The sequence below is a fragment of the Bicyclus anynana genome, chromosome 17 (genome assembly GCF_947172395.1).
Source record: "Bicyclus anynana chromosome 17, ilBicAnyn1.1, whole genome shotgun sequence".
Lineage (NCBI taxonomy): Eukaryota > Metazoa > Arthropoda > Insecta > Lepidoptera > Nymphalidae > Bicyclus > Bicyclus anynana.
The window spans coordinates 9061808-9078818 of NC_069099.1; the positions used below are offsets into that span (position 1 = coordinate 9061808).

The 17011-nt window shown below is 35.2% G+C and overlaps 1 protein-coding gene across 1 annotated transcript in view; it reads left to right on the forward strand.

The window, feature by feature from the left end:
* Positions 1-10355: 10355 nt before the first annotated feature.
* The window catches only part of LOC112051669 (serine/arginine repetitive matrix protein 1), a 28962-nt gene continuing 22306 nt past the window's right edge, over positions 10356-17011 (forward strand). The window contains exon 1 of the mRNA XM_024090400.2: positions 10356-10744. Coding sequence (XP_023946168.2) covers positions 10676-10744 — 69 coding nt within the window. The 5' untranslated portion in view covers positions 10356-10675. The remainder of the gene's footprint in view (positions 10745-17011) is intronic.

Genomic DNA, 17011 nt, shown 5'->3' on the forward strand with positions numbered 1-17011 from the left:
GTCGGCTAACACTGCGATTCCCGGTGGGGGGTCAATCTAAATTATAAATTAACAACTTGGAGCCGCAACTTCCATCGGATTTTCAAACTAACATCTTAAATGCGTATGTAATTATTTAAAATAATTAAATTCTATCATCGTTTTCTGCGCTAACTATGGGAAACCGCTGTAGAACGATATGTCCAATACTCCTGTTCCCCTCCAAATACTCGAAAAAGACTGTTAAGATTGGGTACGACAATAGTCCAGCGGGCGGGGATCGAACCACGTCGCCTCGACGGTGAGTTATTATCTACTAGCGGACGCCCGCAACTTCGTCCGCGTGTAATTAAGATTTTCACAAATCCCGCGGGAACTATGAATTTTTTCGGGATAAAAAGTAATGTGTTAATTCAGAGTAAAATCTATTTCCATTCCAAATTTCAGCCAAGTCGGTTTAGCAGCTGCGGCGTTAAAGAGTAACAAACATCCAAAGTAGTAGGATTACCATTAAGCTATTGACGCTTCGCCTTATTAATTCACAAAGTTTTTTTGAAAGTGTTACAACCTCTTACCTTGGAGAGCATGTTAAGCTTACTTTCCCGGTCATTATCATTAACATCGGATAGTGTTAGTACTTTAAACCCGCCAAGCAGCATTGGTTTAGTATGATGGGGCTAAGCCTCCAAATTCCCTCCCATTTAAAAAGAAAGAACTGGTATTATCGGCCATTTAAAATTAGCATCATCATCATCACCAGCCGATGGACGTCCACTGCTGGACATAAGCCTCTTGCATTGACTTTCGAACACAACGTTAGTATCCAGCGACTCCATGCAACCCGATTGATATCCTCAGTCCATCTAGTGGGGGGTCGACCAACACTGTACCTTAAATTTGCCATTTAAAAAAGTCTGATGACAACGATGATGAAAATGTTTTTTACTTAACTTTGCTTTCATTTCGTTTGGAGATGAATAGTGTAAACGTAGCCTTAATGCTTTCAAGTACATTTATCTGAGCAACGAACTCGGTCAGTCGTCCACAGACTTAAGCGTATCCTTTTTAAACTCTCTGACTCATTAAGTATCTATGATTGTTGTTTCTAATGGTATTAACGCATGTCCTGCAACACGCAGTCATTGTGTTCAAAGAATCCTTCCTATTTATGGCAATGCAATAATGACTACGGATTAAGAATACTAATTTTGCATGACAAATATATCTATATCTAACACCTTTAATTAAGAGTCAATTAAGTCTATTTTACAAGCTTTCATTTAATTTGGTTTAAAGTTAATTATACCGCAAACTTTTAAAGTTTTACAACCTACATTTTTATCAACTAAGCACCAAAAAAATGTGATACCTACAACAATATTATGATGGTAACATAGAGTTAGTTAGGTCTAGAATGTACATTTCGAAAAGTCCCATTAGAACTTCTTATTTAGTTAGTACTTACGAGTATCTTGGATTTCATCCTCTACATGATTTTTTTTTAATTGTTATGTTTTATTTCCACTTAAGTTTGCTTTTACAATTATACATATACAACTTAATACAATAATATTTTAATTACTAGTAATATTTAATCGATTTTAGGTAATATTTTATAATTATAGAGATTCGTTTGGTAGTATATTATAATTATCGTCGTACCTACTATATTTTTAGTTATATTTGGAAAAATAAATTATCGACACTACATTGCGTAGTGTTGATAATTTATTTTTGCTTGAATATTGAAACATTTTTTCATCTGTACCTAGAAATAATAATAACATTTCATTTTCAACAGTATTTCTAAAATTGTATAAAATAAGTACTTCGGAAATGGATCACAAACACAAAACTCAGTATTAAACAATGAAATCATTTAAATAATATAAAAACTACTATTAATTTTAATTGAATAGCAGTTTATTAATATACATAGTAATAAAGATTTAAAGTAACATGCGTTTGAACGCTACTTGAACTTCTAACGGCTCCCTCACATTCGTAATTACACAATTAACAATTACAATGCAATAAGTCATTGGAATTAATCATCAAATTATTACATGTGACCCCCCAATGAGTCAGGAAGTGAGTCAGTCTTCATCCCCGGCGACTGCGTCATACGAAACAATGCACGGGGGTGTGTCATGTTTAATAGAACTTGATTATACATATGCCAGTAAACGTTGATCTGTGGTTTAGGCGTATGTTGTAATTGCACAAGCTTAGGAAAGTACGGTCCGGGGCATGCACCTCCAAATTTTCAGTTCTGTGCATTTTAGGAAATTAAATATGAAAAGAAGAAAAGAAGAAAGAATAAAATAAGTTTATTCATCTTAGTGTCACAAACAGTACATCCTATCTAAGAGATTTTTTGACTGTCTGTGACACCAAACAGAAACGGTTTACAGCTCAGCATTAGCTGTTCATCGCAGAAAAGCAATGCCCAGCGCTGATTTTCAGCTGAGACCCGGGTGACGTCACAGTAGAATTACATACTAATCAAAATACTTTTAATACATTCACATTAAACGATAATAAAAAACCTTGATATGAGCAGCGTATAAATAAAATGATAATAACATAAATATCATGTTTCTCATACGGTGAAAGAAAAACATCGTGAGGAAACCTGCTTATCAGAGAATTTTTTTAGTTCTCTGCGTGTGTAGTCTGCCAATCCGCATTGGGCCAGCCTGGAGGACTATTGGCCTAATCCCTCTCATTCTGAGAGGAGACTCGAGCTCAGCAGTGAGCAGAATATGGGTTGATAATGAAGGAAAGTACGACGGTATAGTAAAAAAAACATAGGAACCATCCTGATAACTATCTGTTATTGGCGTAATTAGATAATAAGTTAGTTTCAAGTTGAGTAGTGACGTAACTTAAAATAATCATCAAAACTATCACTGTACAGTTATACAAACACTATCAATAAAGGCAAATAAATACGTGATCTGTTATTGGCGTAATTAGTTAAGTTAGTTACAAGTTGAGTAGTGACTTAACTTAAAATAATCATCAAAACTATCACTATACATACACTATCTTTAAAGGCACATAAATACGTAATATGTTTTTGGCGTAATTAGTTAAGTTAGTTTCAAGTTGAGTAGTGACTTAACTTAAAATAATCATCAAAACTATCACTATACATACACTATCATTAAAGGAACATAAATACGTAATCTGTTTTGGCGTAAATAGTTAAGTTAGTTTCAAGTTGAGTAGTGACTTAACTTAAAATAATCGTCAAAACTATCACTATATACTACTGTATATTCGTTTTCTTGAAAAAACCTATTATTGTATTTGACCTCAAAAAAAATGTGTAAAACGGGCCAAAGTCGATACAAAGAATGTGAGCCGTCATCCGATAATAATAGAATGAAATAGAACTTGGGTCCTTCCTTCCTTCCCCACATCACAATCGATTTTTTGGATTCTTATATAGTTACCGACATATACCTCAGAGTTTTATCTCTATTCTAAGATTTCAATTTGGTGAATTTCATTGTTACTTCAGAGTTCATTCATCTCGTCAATTCTCGGAAAGCTACTTCAACCATAATTTATCTTAGACCATGCAGTTTAGCTTCACTTTTCACACTTTACCTTATCATTGACAATTTCGGCTCATTGTTGAGCACAAGACTCCTCAACCACCAACCTCGTCAACCACGCTGGCCCAATGCGGATTAGCTTTACTTACCAATCTATTTTACCTTTTCCTATATTTCACAGTTAAATGCTTATCTTTTAGTGCTTCGTTGTAGCGAAGTCACACGGTTCCAATGAAAATTATCTCAGTGTTGGGTAAGACAATTCGTCATCAATACGTTCTCATTTCTCGAACCTTCGACCTTCGCGGTATGAGTTATTGCGGTTACCAAGTCATCAATGATTTAAAGGAAAGCCCTTGTAATTGTGCCAAGGCTCGTTAAGGCATTAGAGCTACTGTAGAAGGAGAGCCAGTGATAACCAGACAAACCTCATTACTCCTTAAGTAAGTATACAGTACTCAATGATAAAGTTTGGACTGTGGTGGCTTTGGAATTTAGCAGGTTTCAAGAACATAAAGCTGGTTGCAGGGAGCCCCTGGATGCCGCTGGCGGCTCGAGACCGTTGTGCTTGGAAGTCCATGCAAGAGGCCTATGTCCATCGGCTGATAATGATGATGATGATGATGAAGTGTCCAAGTATCATGTAATCTCATAGATTAATTTTGTCTCAAACGCTCAAGTGCTAGAGTGAGTAAACTGCAAGCGCGAGCTGATGTCAACTGTAATGAGGCGGAAGGTAGCATTTTTCGGACATCTGCAGCAAAGAGGACGAGTTAAGAGTTTCCTAGGTTGATTCTAGAAGGCAAGATAGACTGAATAGGCGACGGTAATGGGTGGACGATATTAAGGAGTAGATCAAGATAAATTACAGATAGCTAAGAAATATTTCTAGATATCGGAAAAGTATTTTCTGTCTGATCTTCAATTTGAAGAGGACACCTGATAAAGTATCACGTATATTTTCTACGGAACTTTACCTCTTTATTTATACTGTATATACTAATATTAAAAACAAAGGTAAAGTTTTTGGATTGTAAGGGAGTAATCTCTGAATCTGCTGAACTAATTTTGAAAATTCTTCTACCACTAGAAAGTCACGTTATTTGTGATTATCTAGGCTACATTTTATACTCGTATTCTCATGGGAACCAGAACTACGTGGGTGTAACTGCGGGCCGTCAGCAGCTACTAATAAAGCTGCAACTGACAATCTGTTTCCATTGAGGTGTGTCTAGCTATCGCAGACACTAAGACTTCTATTCATTGACCAAGAGTGCGTCATGTCATTCGCATAATGTGGAAATGACGTGTCTTCCTCGCGCATATTTTTATGATACCGTAAGCTTTGTGGCGTTATCATCATAATGCTTTGAACTTGACACTGGCGTCTGATAAGTGGTTTCCGGTTCAGTGGAAATACAAAACTTATGAATTTTAAGCTTCTCTGTGTATTAGTAACACCTTTTGTGTATTGTTTTTGAAAGTTCGAGATAAACTCTTTTGTATGGGTGTTAAAAGGACTAAAGGGTGATCTTGCTTATTGTTTAAACAATTGGCCGATTCTTTACAATTCGTGTAAAGATCAAATACCTGGTATAATCTATTTATGGGTAACTTGAGAGCTAAGTTTATTTATCAAATAGTTTTAATAATAGAATGAAGTATAGTTTTATAGTTAAAGGCTATTATTGTCTTTTAATATTTGTGAAATGAGTAATGAGGGTTCAACGTATAAGCTTCAATAACTCGATGGTTAAGAGGTTAAATACATTACCGAAAGACGTCATCGCCGTCCTACCACAGTCTTCATAACTAATTAGAGGGGAAAGGGTTTGTTCATATAAAATATGAAAAATTTTCCTTTAAACAATCTAAACTTTTACAATTCTGATTGCATGTAAGCTCAGCTGAAAGTTGACTACTTAAGTTCAGTAACGGTATTTATAAGGTCTCCGTGGCGCAGTGGTATGCGTGGTGGATTTACAAGACGGAGGTCCTGGGTTCGATCCCCGGCTGGGCCGATTGAGGTTTTCTTAATTGGTCCAGGTCTGGCTGGTAGGAGGCTTCGACCGTGGCTAGTTACCACCCTACCAACAAAGACGTACCGCCAAGCGATTAAGCGTTCCGGTACGATGTCGTGTAGAAACCGAAAGGAATGTGGATTTCATCCTTACTCCTAACAAGTTAGCCCGCTTATATCTTAGATTGCATCATCACATACCAACAGGTGAGATTGTAGTCAAGGGCTAACTTGTAGAGAATAAAAAAAAAAGAAAAAAAAATACAACATTGGCCTTATAATTTCTTGTGTAACATTGGTGATCAAGGATATCATTATGGTAAACTCTGTGCCCTCCGACCAACCGGGACGAAAGGTACGGCCCAACTTTTCAAATCAACAACACAACAACATCACAAATCTGTGATATATTTTCTATACTACTATATGTATGTACTTTTTATACATATAATCCTTCCTCTTAAATCAATCTATCTATTGCTGAAAATTGCATTCAAATGCTTTGGCTGGTTTAAGAGATCTAAACATACAATACATAGGAAGCGACTTCATTTTATACTATCTAATGATAAGAATGTACCAATTTTTTTTTATTGTACAAAGAAATAACAATTATCTAAGTAACGGTATTTTGACGAACAAATTACACCATCTGCCCTCTGATTATGTGTATAGGACTACAGGAGGTAGCATGTGAGCCATATGAACATTCCCCTATCTTAACTACATTGATTGTTTGACGTTACATTTTCACACAACATCGAACACAACACCTGCGCCCAAAAATGAGTCACTCTTGCACGTGAGTTCACCCACATGACCCGCTGGTAATACGGGAGCGTGTGACTCATTTTTTTGACTGTTTTAGTCGAATTCTTCAAAATAATGTTAAGAGAAATAATACAACAAGTAAATAATTAAAAAAATTAAAATCTCGACTGCCTAACCTGCTCGCACCTAGTCATTCACCTCGCGTATTTTGTATAGCGAATATAACGTTTTTCTAATTTTTAATATGACCATGATATACCATTTTGAAATCCTCTTGATCGCATTATTCGAAAAAAAAAAAAAATTTACCTCGGGTATATAGCGTCTCATAGTCTTCGTATTTTTTATAACTTCACCTATCTAAGAATACTTGGTTTATTAAGACGAATCTAATGATATCTAAATTACGTAAATCTGTTCAGCGGTTTGGAAGATATGAGGTAATAAAGAATATTACATACATACAAGATACGCGCAAAAAACATAAGCCTTGAAGTCGGGTAAAAATAAACTTAGGCTACCTTATTCTAATAAATAATTATGCTCAATTGCTCACGGCTCATATGGTACGCTGCAAGATTACCGGCTGCATTTTGCCGTTAGGCAGCAAAGTGTTCTTTTAGGCAAAAAATGAGCCAGCACTTCTGTCATCCAGTCGAGCCAACTAGCAACAGTGAAATAACTCGATTTTTTTTAGCACTGCAATCGCCCAAGGGTCTCCACGGCAAATATTTAACTCTCGGTCAGAGAAACAGGCATATATGCCACTTGCCGATTTCATGAAAATCCACACCCCTTTCGGTTTCTACACGACGGCCAAAGTCTCCCACCAGGCAGGCCTGGGCCAATTAACCTCAATCGGCCCAGTCGGGGATCAAAACTCCTGGTTTTGATTTGATCCCCGGGATCCTCCGTCTTGTAAATCCATCGCGCATACCACTGCGCCACGGAGGTCGTCAAATGATGGACGGAGTTAACAAGTTAGCCCGCTTCCATCTTAGACTGCATCATCACTTGCCATCACGTGAGATTATAGTCTAGGGCTAACTTGTAAAAAAATATCTACATAAATTTTAGCGAATTAAATAAATGTAAATAAATATACTTATACGGATTTAGTTTTATAAGTGTAAACAATACCCAAAAAGGATGCAGTAGTCAAGGGCTAACTTGTAGAAAAAAATTATTATATTATACAAAGCGGACGCCCACGACTCCGTCCGCATGGAAATCACAAACCCACCTCGTATTTTTCCAGGATAAAAGTAGCCTATGTGTTATTCCAGGGTATTATCTACTTCGTTTTAAATTTCAGTCAAATCGGCACATTAGTTGCGGCGTTAAAGAGTAACAAATGTCTAAACATACATCCATACAAACTTTCGCGTTTTTATTATTTGTAGATTAGACTGTTTCCTCGCTTAGCATCAGATGAGATAACAGTCAAGGACTAATTTGTCATTGATTAAAAAGTAAAGTGCTGCATTACACAAGCAGTTTTATTTTTGGTTAATAATAATAATTGATTGTTTTAATAATTTGATATCTGTCGTGCGTCATTTTATATGTTATCAGTCGCGATAAATATTATATTTATGTTAATAAACTTTTAATCTTTACCTACTTTAATAGTATCTTGTCATTAACTTGGTACTTATCAATTGGTGTAATTACATAAATACCAACCAGTATTTATGTGCAATTGTATGAATCAGTCTTGTCCTTGTTTACATTTGCGGGGATGATTAGAATTTTTTTTTGTAATTAGGACGCTAAGCAATTTGTTTATCAAATTGAGTCAGACAGAACTTATGTCCTTGGCTTCTTAACACTACTAAGATACGTTTATAATTAACCGACTGCGTCGGGAGGGTAATGTTTTTGTACATAAACATTTTTGTAGCACAAGTTTTTTTTAAAGCTTCCGAGTTTCTAGATGGTTTTCAGTAGCATACCTACTTATGCCTTCTGAACAGTATACTTGACTCTAGAGTACTTTTTACTTTTAGAGAGACAAACTTAATCTATCAACAAATCTTTTTAACAAAAAAATCAACGACTTAAAAATTGCGTAGCTCTTAAAAGCACAAAATAATGTTCCGTCTACTGATTGGTTTGAAGGCGGTGCCAAATAGGCTTTTACTTTTATTTAGCTTCTTTGTCGATAGACATATAATTCTATCTACTGATCGAATGATTTAGCCAAAGTTGAAAATCACAAATTCTTTGAGAAAAGCTTTCTTTTAATTATGTAGCCTTTTTTAAATTTACGATATTTACGCTTTTAAGTTACTTAATCTACTTTTACGATATTTTTTAGTACGAATTGAAATTTTTTCATGTTCTGTAAAATCCTTCCAATATATTTTTCGATAAGTCATTCTGAATAGAATGAACTATGACATAATATTCTAGAAGCTTTATCAAGCTATTATATAAGCTTTAATTTTCAAGGTGAAACCTTGAAAATTAGTGATAAAGCTTTAACTTCATACTTTATTTGAAGGCATTTTTAACGTCCGTTAAAAAATTCTCGTGCGAATGAGGGCTAACTAGAATAAGTTTGGAACTAGAGGTGGATACTTAATTTTCCAAAAGTGCTAAGGAGAATACGTTCCATATACCCTGAGTAATACTAAAATCTATACTAATATTATAAAGCTGAAGAGTTTGTTTGTATGTTTGATTGAACGCGCTAATCTCAGGAACTACTGGTCCGATTTGAAAAATTATTTCCGTGTTAGATAGCCCATTTATCGATGAAGGCTATAGGCTATATTTTATCCCCGTATTCCTATGGGAACAGGAACCACGCAGGTGAAACCGCGCAGCGTCTACTAGTTACTTATATACTTGTCTTATGACGTTCTATGCTTAATTCAGTGGTTAACATTGTTCATTGTAAATACCCATCTACTTAAAAATCTTGTTGGCTCGCCTCTTAGCACCTAAAGAGACTCAGTATTCTTTCGTCAAACCATGGCGTCATCGGTAAAATTTCAAGTGCATTCACCCAAGAACTTAGATCATCTCTCGTACGCCTGCCCACTATATTCTTTTAGAGATCCACAGTGCAATCCTGATATATAAATATGTACTTCGGTAAAATTAAATTTTCAAAATAACCGTGTTATTTTTCAAATATTTATAGTTATTGACATGATATTGAAATACAATCAAACTGTTTAAAAATTTGCCTGTCTTTCTGTTTGTCGGTAATAACAAAAAACTTAATTGCGAAAAAGTCGCAGGCGTCTTTATGGTATGCATAGTTGGTCCTGTTAACTCATTCGGATCATGAGGCCCTGGGTTCAAATCCTGTAAATATTCAGCACTTCCTTCTTCCGAGAAATTATCAGTATGATTCTCAGCCTTGAGTTGGGAATTTGTTAGGTAATACACTCCCATTCCTGGAGAACACATTAACCTATTGAGTAATTTTTTTTTAGTATATTTTGTTTAGCCCTGTTTATTTTACAGTAGCCTTGTACAAGTCTACTAAAAACGTTTCAAAACGCTTTGTTGTAGGATCTATTTGTAATCCGGTTAGCAAATATTTTAATTATGCATTCAAAGGCTAAGGCATTCCTCATCGAGCACAATTACTTGTGTTTCTATTATCATTGGTGCAGTTACTTTGCTCTCTACTGCGTAAACGACCTCAAAACGGCATTCGACCTAGTCGAAGTCGTAACTCGTAATCGACTCGTAACATAACAAGTCGAAAATTTAACGCGAAAGTTTACGTTTCAAACCCACCTAAATATAAAACATTCTAAATTAGGCTTTGTGTGTTATAAATAAAGTTTACAGTTGAGTAATGCGCTTAAGGACACGTGCGGAATCGAGGTATTAATGGAGTCGATTTTATACAACAAAGCACTCTAGCGCTTTAGAAAGTCTGTGCACGTTGCCTTGCGTTTAAAACGGCGGCCCCACTCAGCGCTGTATCGCTAAATGGTTTATTCCACCGCGCGATGACTCAAGCCTCGGTAAACAGTATGCGGGGCGATGAGTCACCGTTTTACACATTCGCGTATAGTGTTTGAGCAGTGTTGTCAGTCTACTGTTGGACTCGTCGAGTAGGCAACCGAACCGTTTTAGGCGTTTATATCGCAGGTTTTTACTGCCAAACGCCTAGACATAAACAAGAATTTAAAGGATAAACAACTACAAAAAACATTAAAAGTGTATAGAACAAGTTTGTGTGAAAGTGTATTTAGTCCTAGTTAAGTTTGTGTGTGTGTGCGTGTCACTAGTGAAACGGTCGATAAAGTAGATGATCGTTCTGTGCTATTTGTGAATTCCTTACATACCTTTATACTAAGTGATAGTGACAATGCCATCTAACAAGAAACTGATGTCAAAAATGAGACAAATCGCCCAATGGATTTTGGTGGTACATGTGGTAAGTTGAAACGAGAAGAAAATTATTTTTCTTTTGATTATTTTATACTAATTTATGGATGACTAATAAATTACTTACCCTCATTAAAGAAAATTATGATTAACTGAACTTATCGTAGAAAGTACTTATGTAACCACTTGGATAATTTAAAAATGACTACGCTAAACTATAAGTACCTACTTAGGTACTTTACATTTGTAGTGTATGATGAATCATAGAAAAATTTTGCTGACTGTGATGATTCTGTTTGCATAATATCATAGGTATGCAAACAGTAGATATATAGAGGTCATATGATAATATGTAAGGTTTTTAATTTAGTTATATTTGAGTGAAGCAATGTTGTAATTTCTTCACAGACAGACATCCTAAATACGAACCTGCAGATATTGTTAAGGATTGATTCGCTTAGATTTTAGTAGGTAACTGATGACACGACACAGTTGCTGTATAACCAAAAGATCCAGGTTGATTCTTAAGTCAAGTCATATTTGAAACTTATGATACCTTCCTTGGATCTTGTTTGATATGATATGGTAGGATTAAATGTACATATTGTATTAAGCATTGTAAGTCGTAAAAAATAATAACAAGGTAATGAATAACTAGGAGAGTAGCTATTTTGTTGGAGACTCCTCTGGAGTGGTAAATATCTAACCGCCTATGTATCAGAATACGATGTAAGGTTAAATTGAAACAGTAGTAGATATTGATTAGGAGCCTCCAGCAATCCCCGAGGTTGACTTAACTTAGTTACAAGTTCAGAGAGCAAAGTTTGCTCGTTCAATAGACGCAATCTTTTCGAACGGAAAATAAAGTGAGTTTCCTGCACTTTCACGAATTAGATTTGCATTTGACCGAGCCAATAAAAATTCAGGGATCCTAAAATATAAATTTAGAAAACAAGCAGTCGCTAAAGTAAAAAACCTTTTCAAACGCATAGCCATTTGTGAGGTAAAGTAAGATTTTACGAAGAAGGCATTGACAAGATACCTACCCACATTTAAATGTCGAATAACAAATTAATTTATTATCAAGGTAATTCATATTTGAAACGGAGAGGAAGCTTTTGTAAGACCTGGTGCAGAAAACCTCTGCAAAGTTTTATATTGGCCTTAAAATAATAGAACCAGGCTTTGATAAAACACCAAGACCATATTTTTTTTTCGTTGCTGAAAAAGTTGCATTTACGCATCATGGTAATGACTTCCAAAAACAACCGTCTTAAGGCTCAAGCGTAATTAAAAAGCATCAACCAAACTTAAATCTTTCCATGTAAACTTTTATAAAATTAGTTAGAAGATCATGATAATTAATTTGTAGAATAATATGTTCAAAGCTCCACTTTCCTAACATTTAGAGTGCGATGTTCTTTTGAGGATAGCGTTGGAAATTTATTCCATAATTGCTCCCTTCATTGAAACATTTGTAAGGATCTACTTAAGAAGACCCTCGACCCTCAAGGCGATTCGGACTGGCAACTTAGTAATTAAGCTTATTTCGCTTCCTCGCTTGTTTTGTCATTTGCAACAATTGTGACGAATTTAGCTACGTGTTTACCGTCTTAGGAGACTTTCTTAATTGTATATCTTAAGATTAGTATTTATTTATTTATGGTTTATAATGCAGCACTAATCTAGTAATTTTACTGTGAAGCCCATTATCCGTGCAGCCATTGCCAAACATACAATTTCAGTCAACCTACCTTTTACGTAATTAGTAAAACACATTAACGTTATTACAACTTTGAAATTTACAATATTATCAATAATCAAAATGGATGCAACATACAAAAGAATTATTAGGGATTCAAGCCATGATCTCGCCATAATTGAAAAGCACGTTCACTGGGCTTATGAAAGTGAAAAGGAGTAAAAGACACGATTTTACTCAGTTGCACAGAACCTGTTTGCAAACCCTGGTTTGCAGAACGTGACTAGACAGAGCTGCGCGACATGGGACTGACCGCGACTGCAGTGGATGGGAAAACGACACGAACCAGCTTTTGCAATTTATATGACTTTGAATTTCCATAAGCCTCAAGTAATGGAAGATTCCAAGAAATAATAGATCATTATGTATTTTTCTTGAATATGCGATGTAATGGCAAATGATTACGCGAATGTTTTGAAAACAACAGATAACATCGTATTGTTGATGAACGTAAATTATTTGTAAACAAATCTGAGATACTCAAGAATGGTGATTCATTTCTAGATCAAAGGACTTTAACAATAACTCATTCTAACTATAATATTAGACTCGCTGTGCTCTAAATGCATTCATGCATGGAAGTGAAATCATATTTAGGTAAAAATGCGAGTATGTTTTAAAATGAAAAATAAGTACTTCAATAGTATTAAATAATCCTATAATCTTTTGCAACGATTGATATAATCATTAGTCATGTAGAAGCAAGTATAAAAAACAATTATATTTCATTTTACTACTTAAGATTAGCTACATTATCTATCGCACATCCAGCAGATTCCCTAATCCCTTTGATGTTAATTTAAATTCGTCTCTAATCGAGACAAACACATTCATTTCCGTTTTCTTTATCCCATCGTGTCTGCGAAAGCGTCATTAGTCATGTAGGGAACAAGCAAGTATAAAAATTTTTTGTGTTGCATTTTACTATTTGAGATTAGCTACATTATCTGTCGCACAATATTCAGCAGATTCCGTAATCCCTTTGATGTTGATTAAAATTCATCTCTAATCGAGACAAACATATTCATTTCCGTTTTCTTTATCCCATCGTGTCTGCAAAAGCGTCTGTTGAAACTTTTCCACAGTTCCGATGACTGATCAAAGAAACATTTGGTGTTTATGTTACACGACACTGCACCGTACTATTTTAGGCTGGGCCGCCAGGAGGCGTGTCTCCGGTATTTATAAATCGGCCGGCTGACTCATGTGGCCGTCTGAAAACTACGTCTTGTCCCACATCCTCCATTCTGATGGTATTACTCACTGTGGGTGAACCCGGAATCGCACTTTCTCTCTATCAAGATCGTTTTATTGTTATTTTATTGTCATCTGTTTTTACTATGACAACAATTTGTATATTACTAGCCAATGCCTCGCGGTTCCACCGCGTATTTCCCGTTCCCGCCAGAATACGGGGATAAAATATAGCCTATTATTTTTATAAATGATGTGGCTTTCTAGTGGTAAAAGAATTTTTAATCGGTTCGTTAGATTCAGGGATTACGCCCTTCAACACCAAAAACTTTACCTCTTTAATAATAATTAGTACTTTTTTTTTTTATTCTTTACAAGCTAGCCCTTAACTACAATCTCACCTGATGGTAAGTGATGATGCAATCTGAGATGGAAGCGGGCTAACTTGTTAGGAGGTGGATGAAAATCCACACCCCTTTCGGTTTCTACACGGCATCGTACCGGAACGCTAAATCGCTTGGCGGTACGTCTTTGCCGGTAGGGTGGTAACTAGCCACGGCCGAAGCCTCCCACCAGCAAACGTACGAGTACGTACCTACTTTCATTTGCCTTATACACGTATACAAAGTTGTTGTACTATCTTGCTTAAAATAGGAGTACTAAATAATCTTTTAATACTGCACAATTGATAACATAACGCCAACAATTTGCATTGTAATTGTATTTCATAATGATGCAAAGTCATCATATCTTTTATTTTAACTGAAATTCTCGATTCTTGATTATTTATAGTCCAGATAATCGAGGTTAGGAAAATGAATGAAATGTAAATAAGAGTGAATAATGTTCGGTCTTTATGCACGTCCTTGTAGACTTCCACAGCAGCTGTTCCTCTCGCTATTAAACGATACAATGGACGCAGAATTTTAGGGTCAAAAATATTATGCGATAATATGTAGCTGTATTATTGTTTTCATAATGTAGTGTGACGTAGTCGTATACTGAGAAGATTAGTGATATTAGCATCATAAATCAGTAAGTAGAAGTTAGTATATCCATTTATAGAATATATCAAGTTAACTGGTTTAACTGCGATATCAAGTAATGTTAAGATGTACCTTTTCAAATATGTATTTAAGTGGGTATATACATAGGTAGTAGGTAGGTAGGAGAATACATGACTTATAACTTCGTAGGTACTCTCTTTCTTAGGTAAAGTGCATTCTCCTTTATGATGGTAATTAAATAATCCACGACCTAAGTGTACACAAGACAAAACCAAACGTTATTTATGCAGCAAAATTCAAATCAAAACACAGGCGAAACTATTGGCGACACGAAAAGTACATACTTACGGATTACTTTTACAAAGTATCGTTAAGTTATTGCATTGATGAGATGAAAGTTAGTATGAAAATCCTTCACAAGCTTCCACACGGAAGTAGTAGTGGGCGACGACTAGTATAATACTTATTAAGGCGTAGATAATATTTTCTTCCTCGTCTTTTTATGTGAAAGGTAAAAATCAATAATTTAACGGAACTAAAGTTAATAAAAATACCAATGTCACTTCTCGTTCGGAACAAGGTTTGATTCATTTCAACCATATCATGTGTGTAACAGGAAGTCAGCTATTAGTTGTGTATGTGTAGTTTGTACTACGCGTTTGTTTGTACAGGAAGTGAGAATGTTTGAATACGTTCAATGTGAATCTGAAACCCCTTTAAACTAATTCCTGCGATACTATAAAAAAGTACTTATTGATTTTCTTTTGCTTCGTCTTTGTACTTGATAGAGTGGTTGCCGCCACATAAGGGCTGGTGGTTATAATCTGTCACCTTTCATCCAGTACTTTCTAGCACATTTGTGGAGCGAAACCTTGAGATTGTTTTTCAGCTGGTCAGTTGCGTTAATGACTTACCACGCGCTCACTTTTATCAATAGGATGTGCCAGGTCATCTTTTTTAAGGTCGGACTTAAACTTTAAAAAAAACTTATTATAAATCTATAATTCTGTATGAAACTAGTATATTATAGACATAAAGTTGGGGGCGTTGGAGGGGGTAATCTCTGGATCTACTGAACTTTAAATTATGAAATTTTCTTAAAACTGATTTTGAAAATTCTTGTACCACTATACACGTTACGAGTATGTGAATGTCATAGGCTATTTTTTAATCCCAGACGCAAAAAGAGGGGTGTTATAAGTTTAACGTGTTTGATCGAGTGTCTGTCTGTATGTCAGTCCGAACCTGTCTGTGGCACCATAGCTCCCGAATTTCATGACCTTCGGGTATTTTTTAAAATTGTCCATTTCACGGGAACAGGAACTACGCGGGTGAAATATAAGAACATTGGCTAGTACGTACCTACAAGATAAAATAGTATAATAACTTGCAATATAACAATCGTAATAGAACGCAATACAAATAAATTGAATGTTTCTTCAACAGAACATAGGTTTCTTTACAGTTTTCATCTCGACTGGATCCCTATGCCAGCTGTTTATTCCCCCATTATGCGGTACAATTGATGAATGGTCAGTTATATTGAACATGTGTGCTTGAGCAGATTCAATCGGATCCCTTTTCAACTATTCCCCTTCGGATTGAATAGCATCATTGATTTGAATTTGTATATGAAACGTTGGAATTTATTAAACATTATTAAGTAACTATTATTATTATATACAGGAAGAAAATTTTTTTAGTGCGGATATTTTTATATTTTGTTCATAAACAAAATTTAATGATCACGTATTTTTTCTTTTTTTTTTTAACTCAAAAATAACAAAATTATCGTTAGCTAAAGTTATTTACTTTTGAACAGAATTTTAGGGTCACCCTATTGTGCGTTTATTTTATTTTCGTTTGATACCTAAAGGACGTCACCAGATCACTTTTAAGCTGAATATATCTTGTTTAGTAATAATATGTACATTATTTTGTTATTTTAGAGACATAAATTAAAAAAAAAAATACATTAAATGTATCGAACTGTTTGTAGATTTATATTCTATTAATGATACAGAACCACGAAAAAAAATATCTGCACTAAAGACCGAATCACCCTGTATATGATATAATATGTATTATTATATTAATATAAGCCTCTGACCTTAGACCTTAGACCTCTGTCTTCGGTCCAGGTCATGCACCTCTAACTTTTTAATTTTGTGCATTTTAAGAAATATCACGTGTCTCAAACGTTGAAGGAACCGCGTGTGTGAAGTCTGCCAATCCGCATTGAGCCAGTGTGGTGGACTATTGGCCTAGCCCTTCTCATTCTGATAGGAGACTCGAGCTCAGCAGTTAGTCAAATATGGGTCGAAGAAAAACATTGTAATCTCTGAAACTCAGG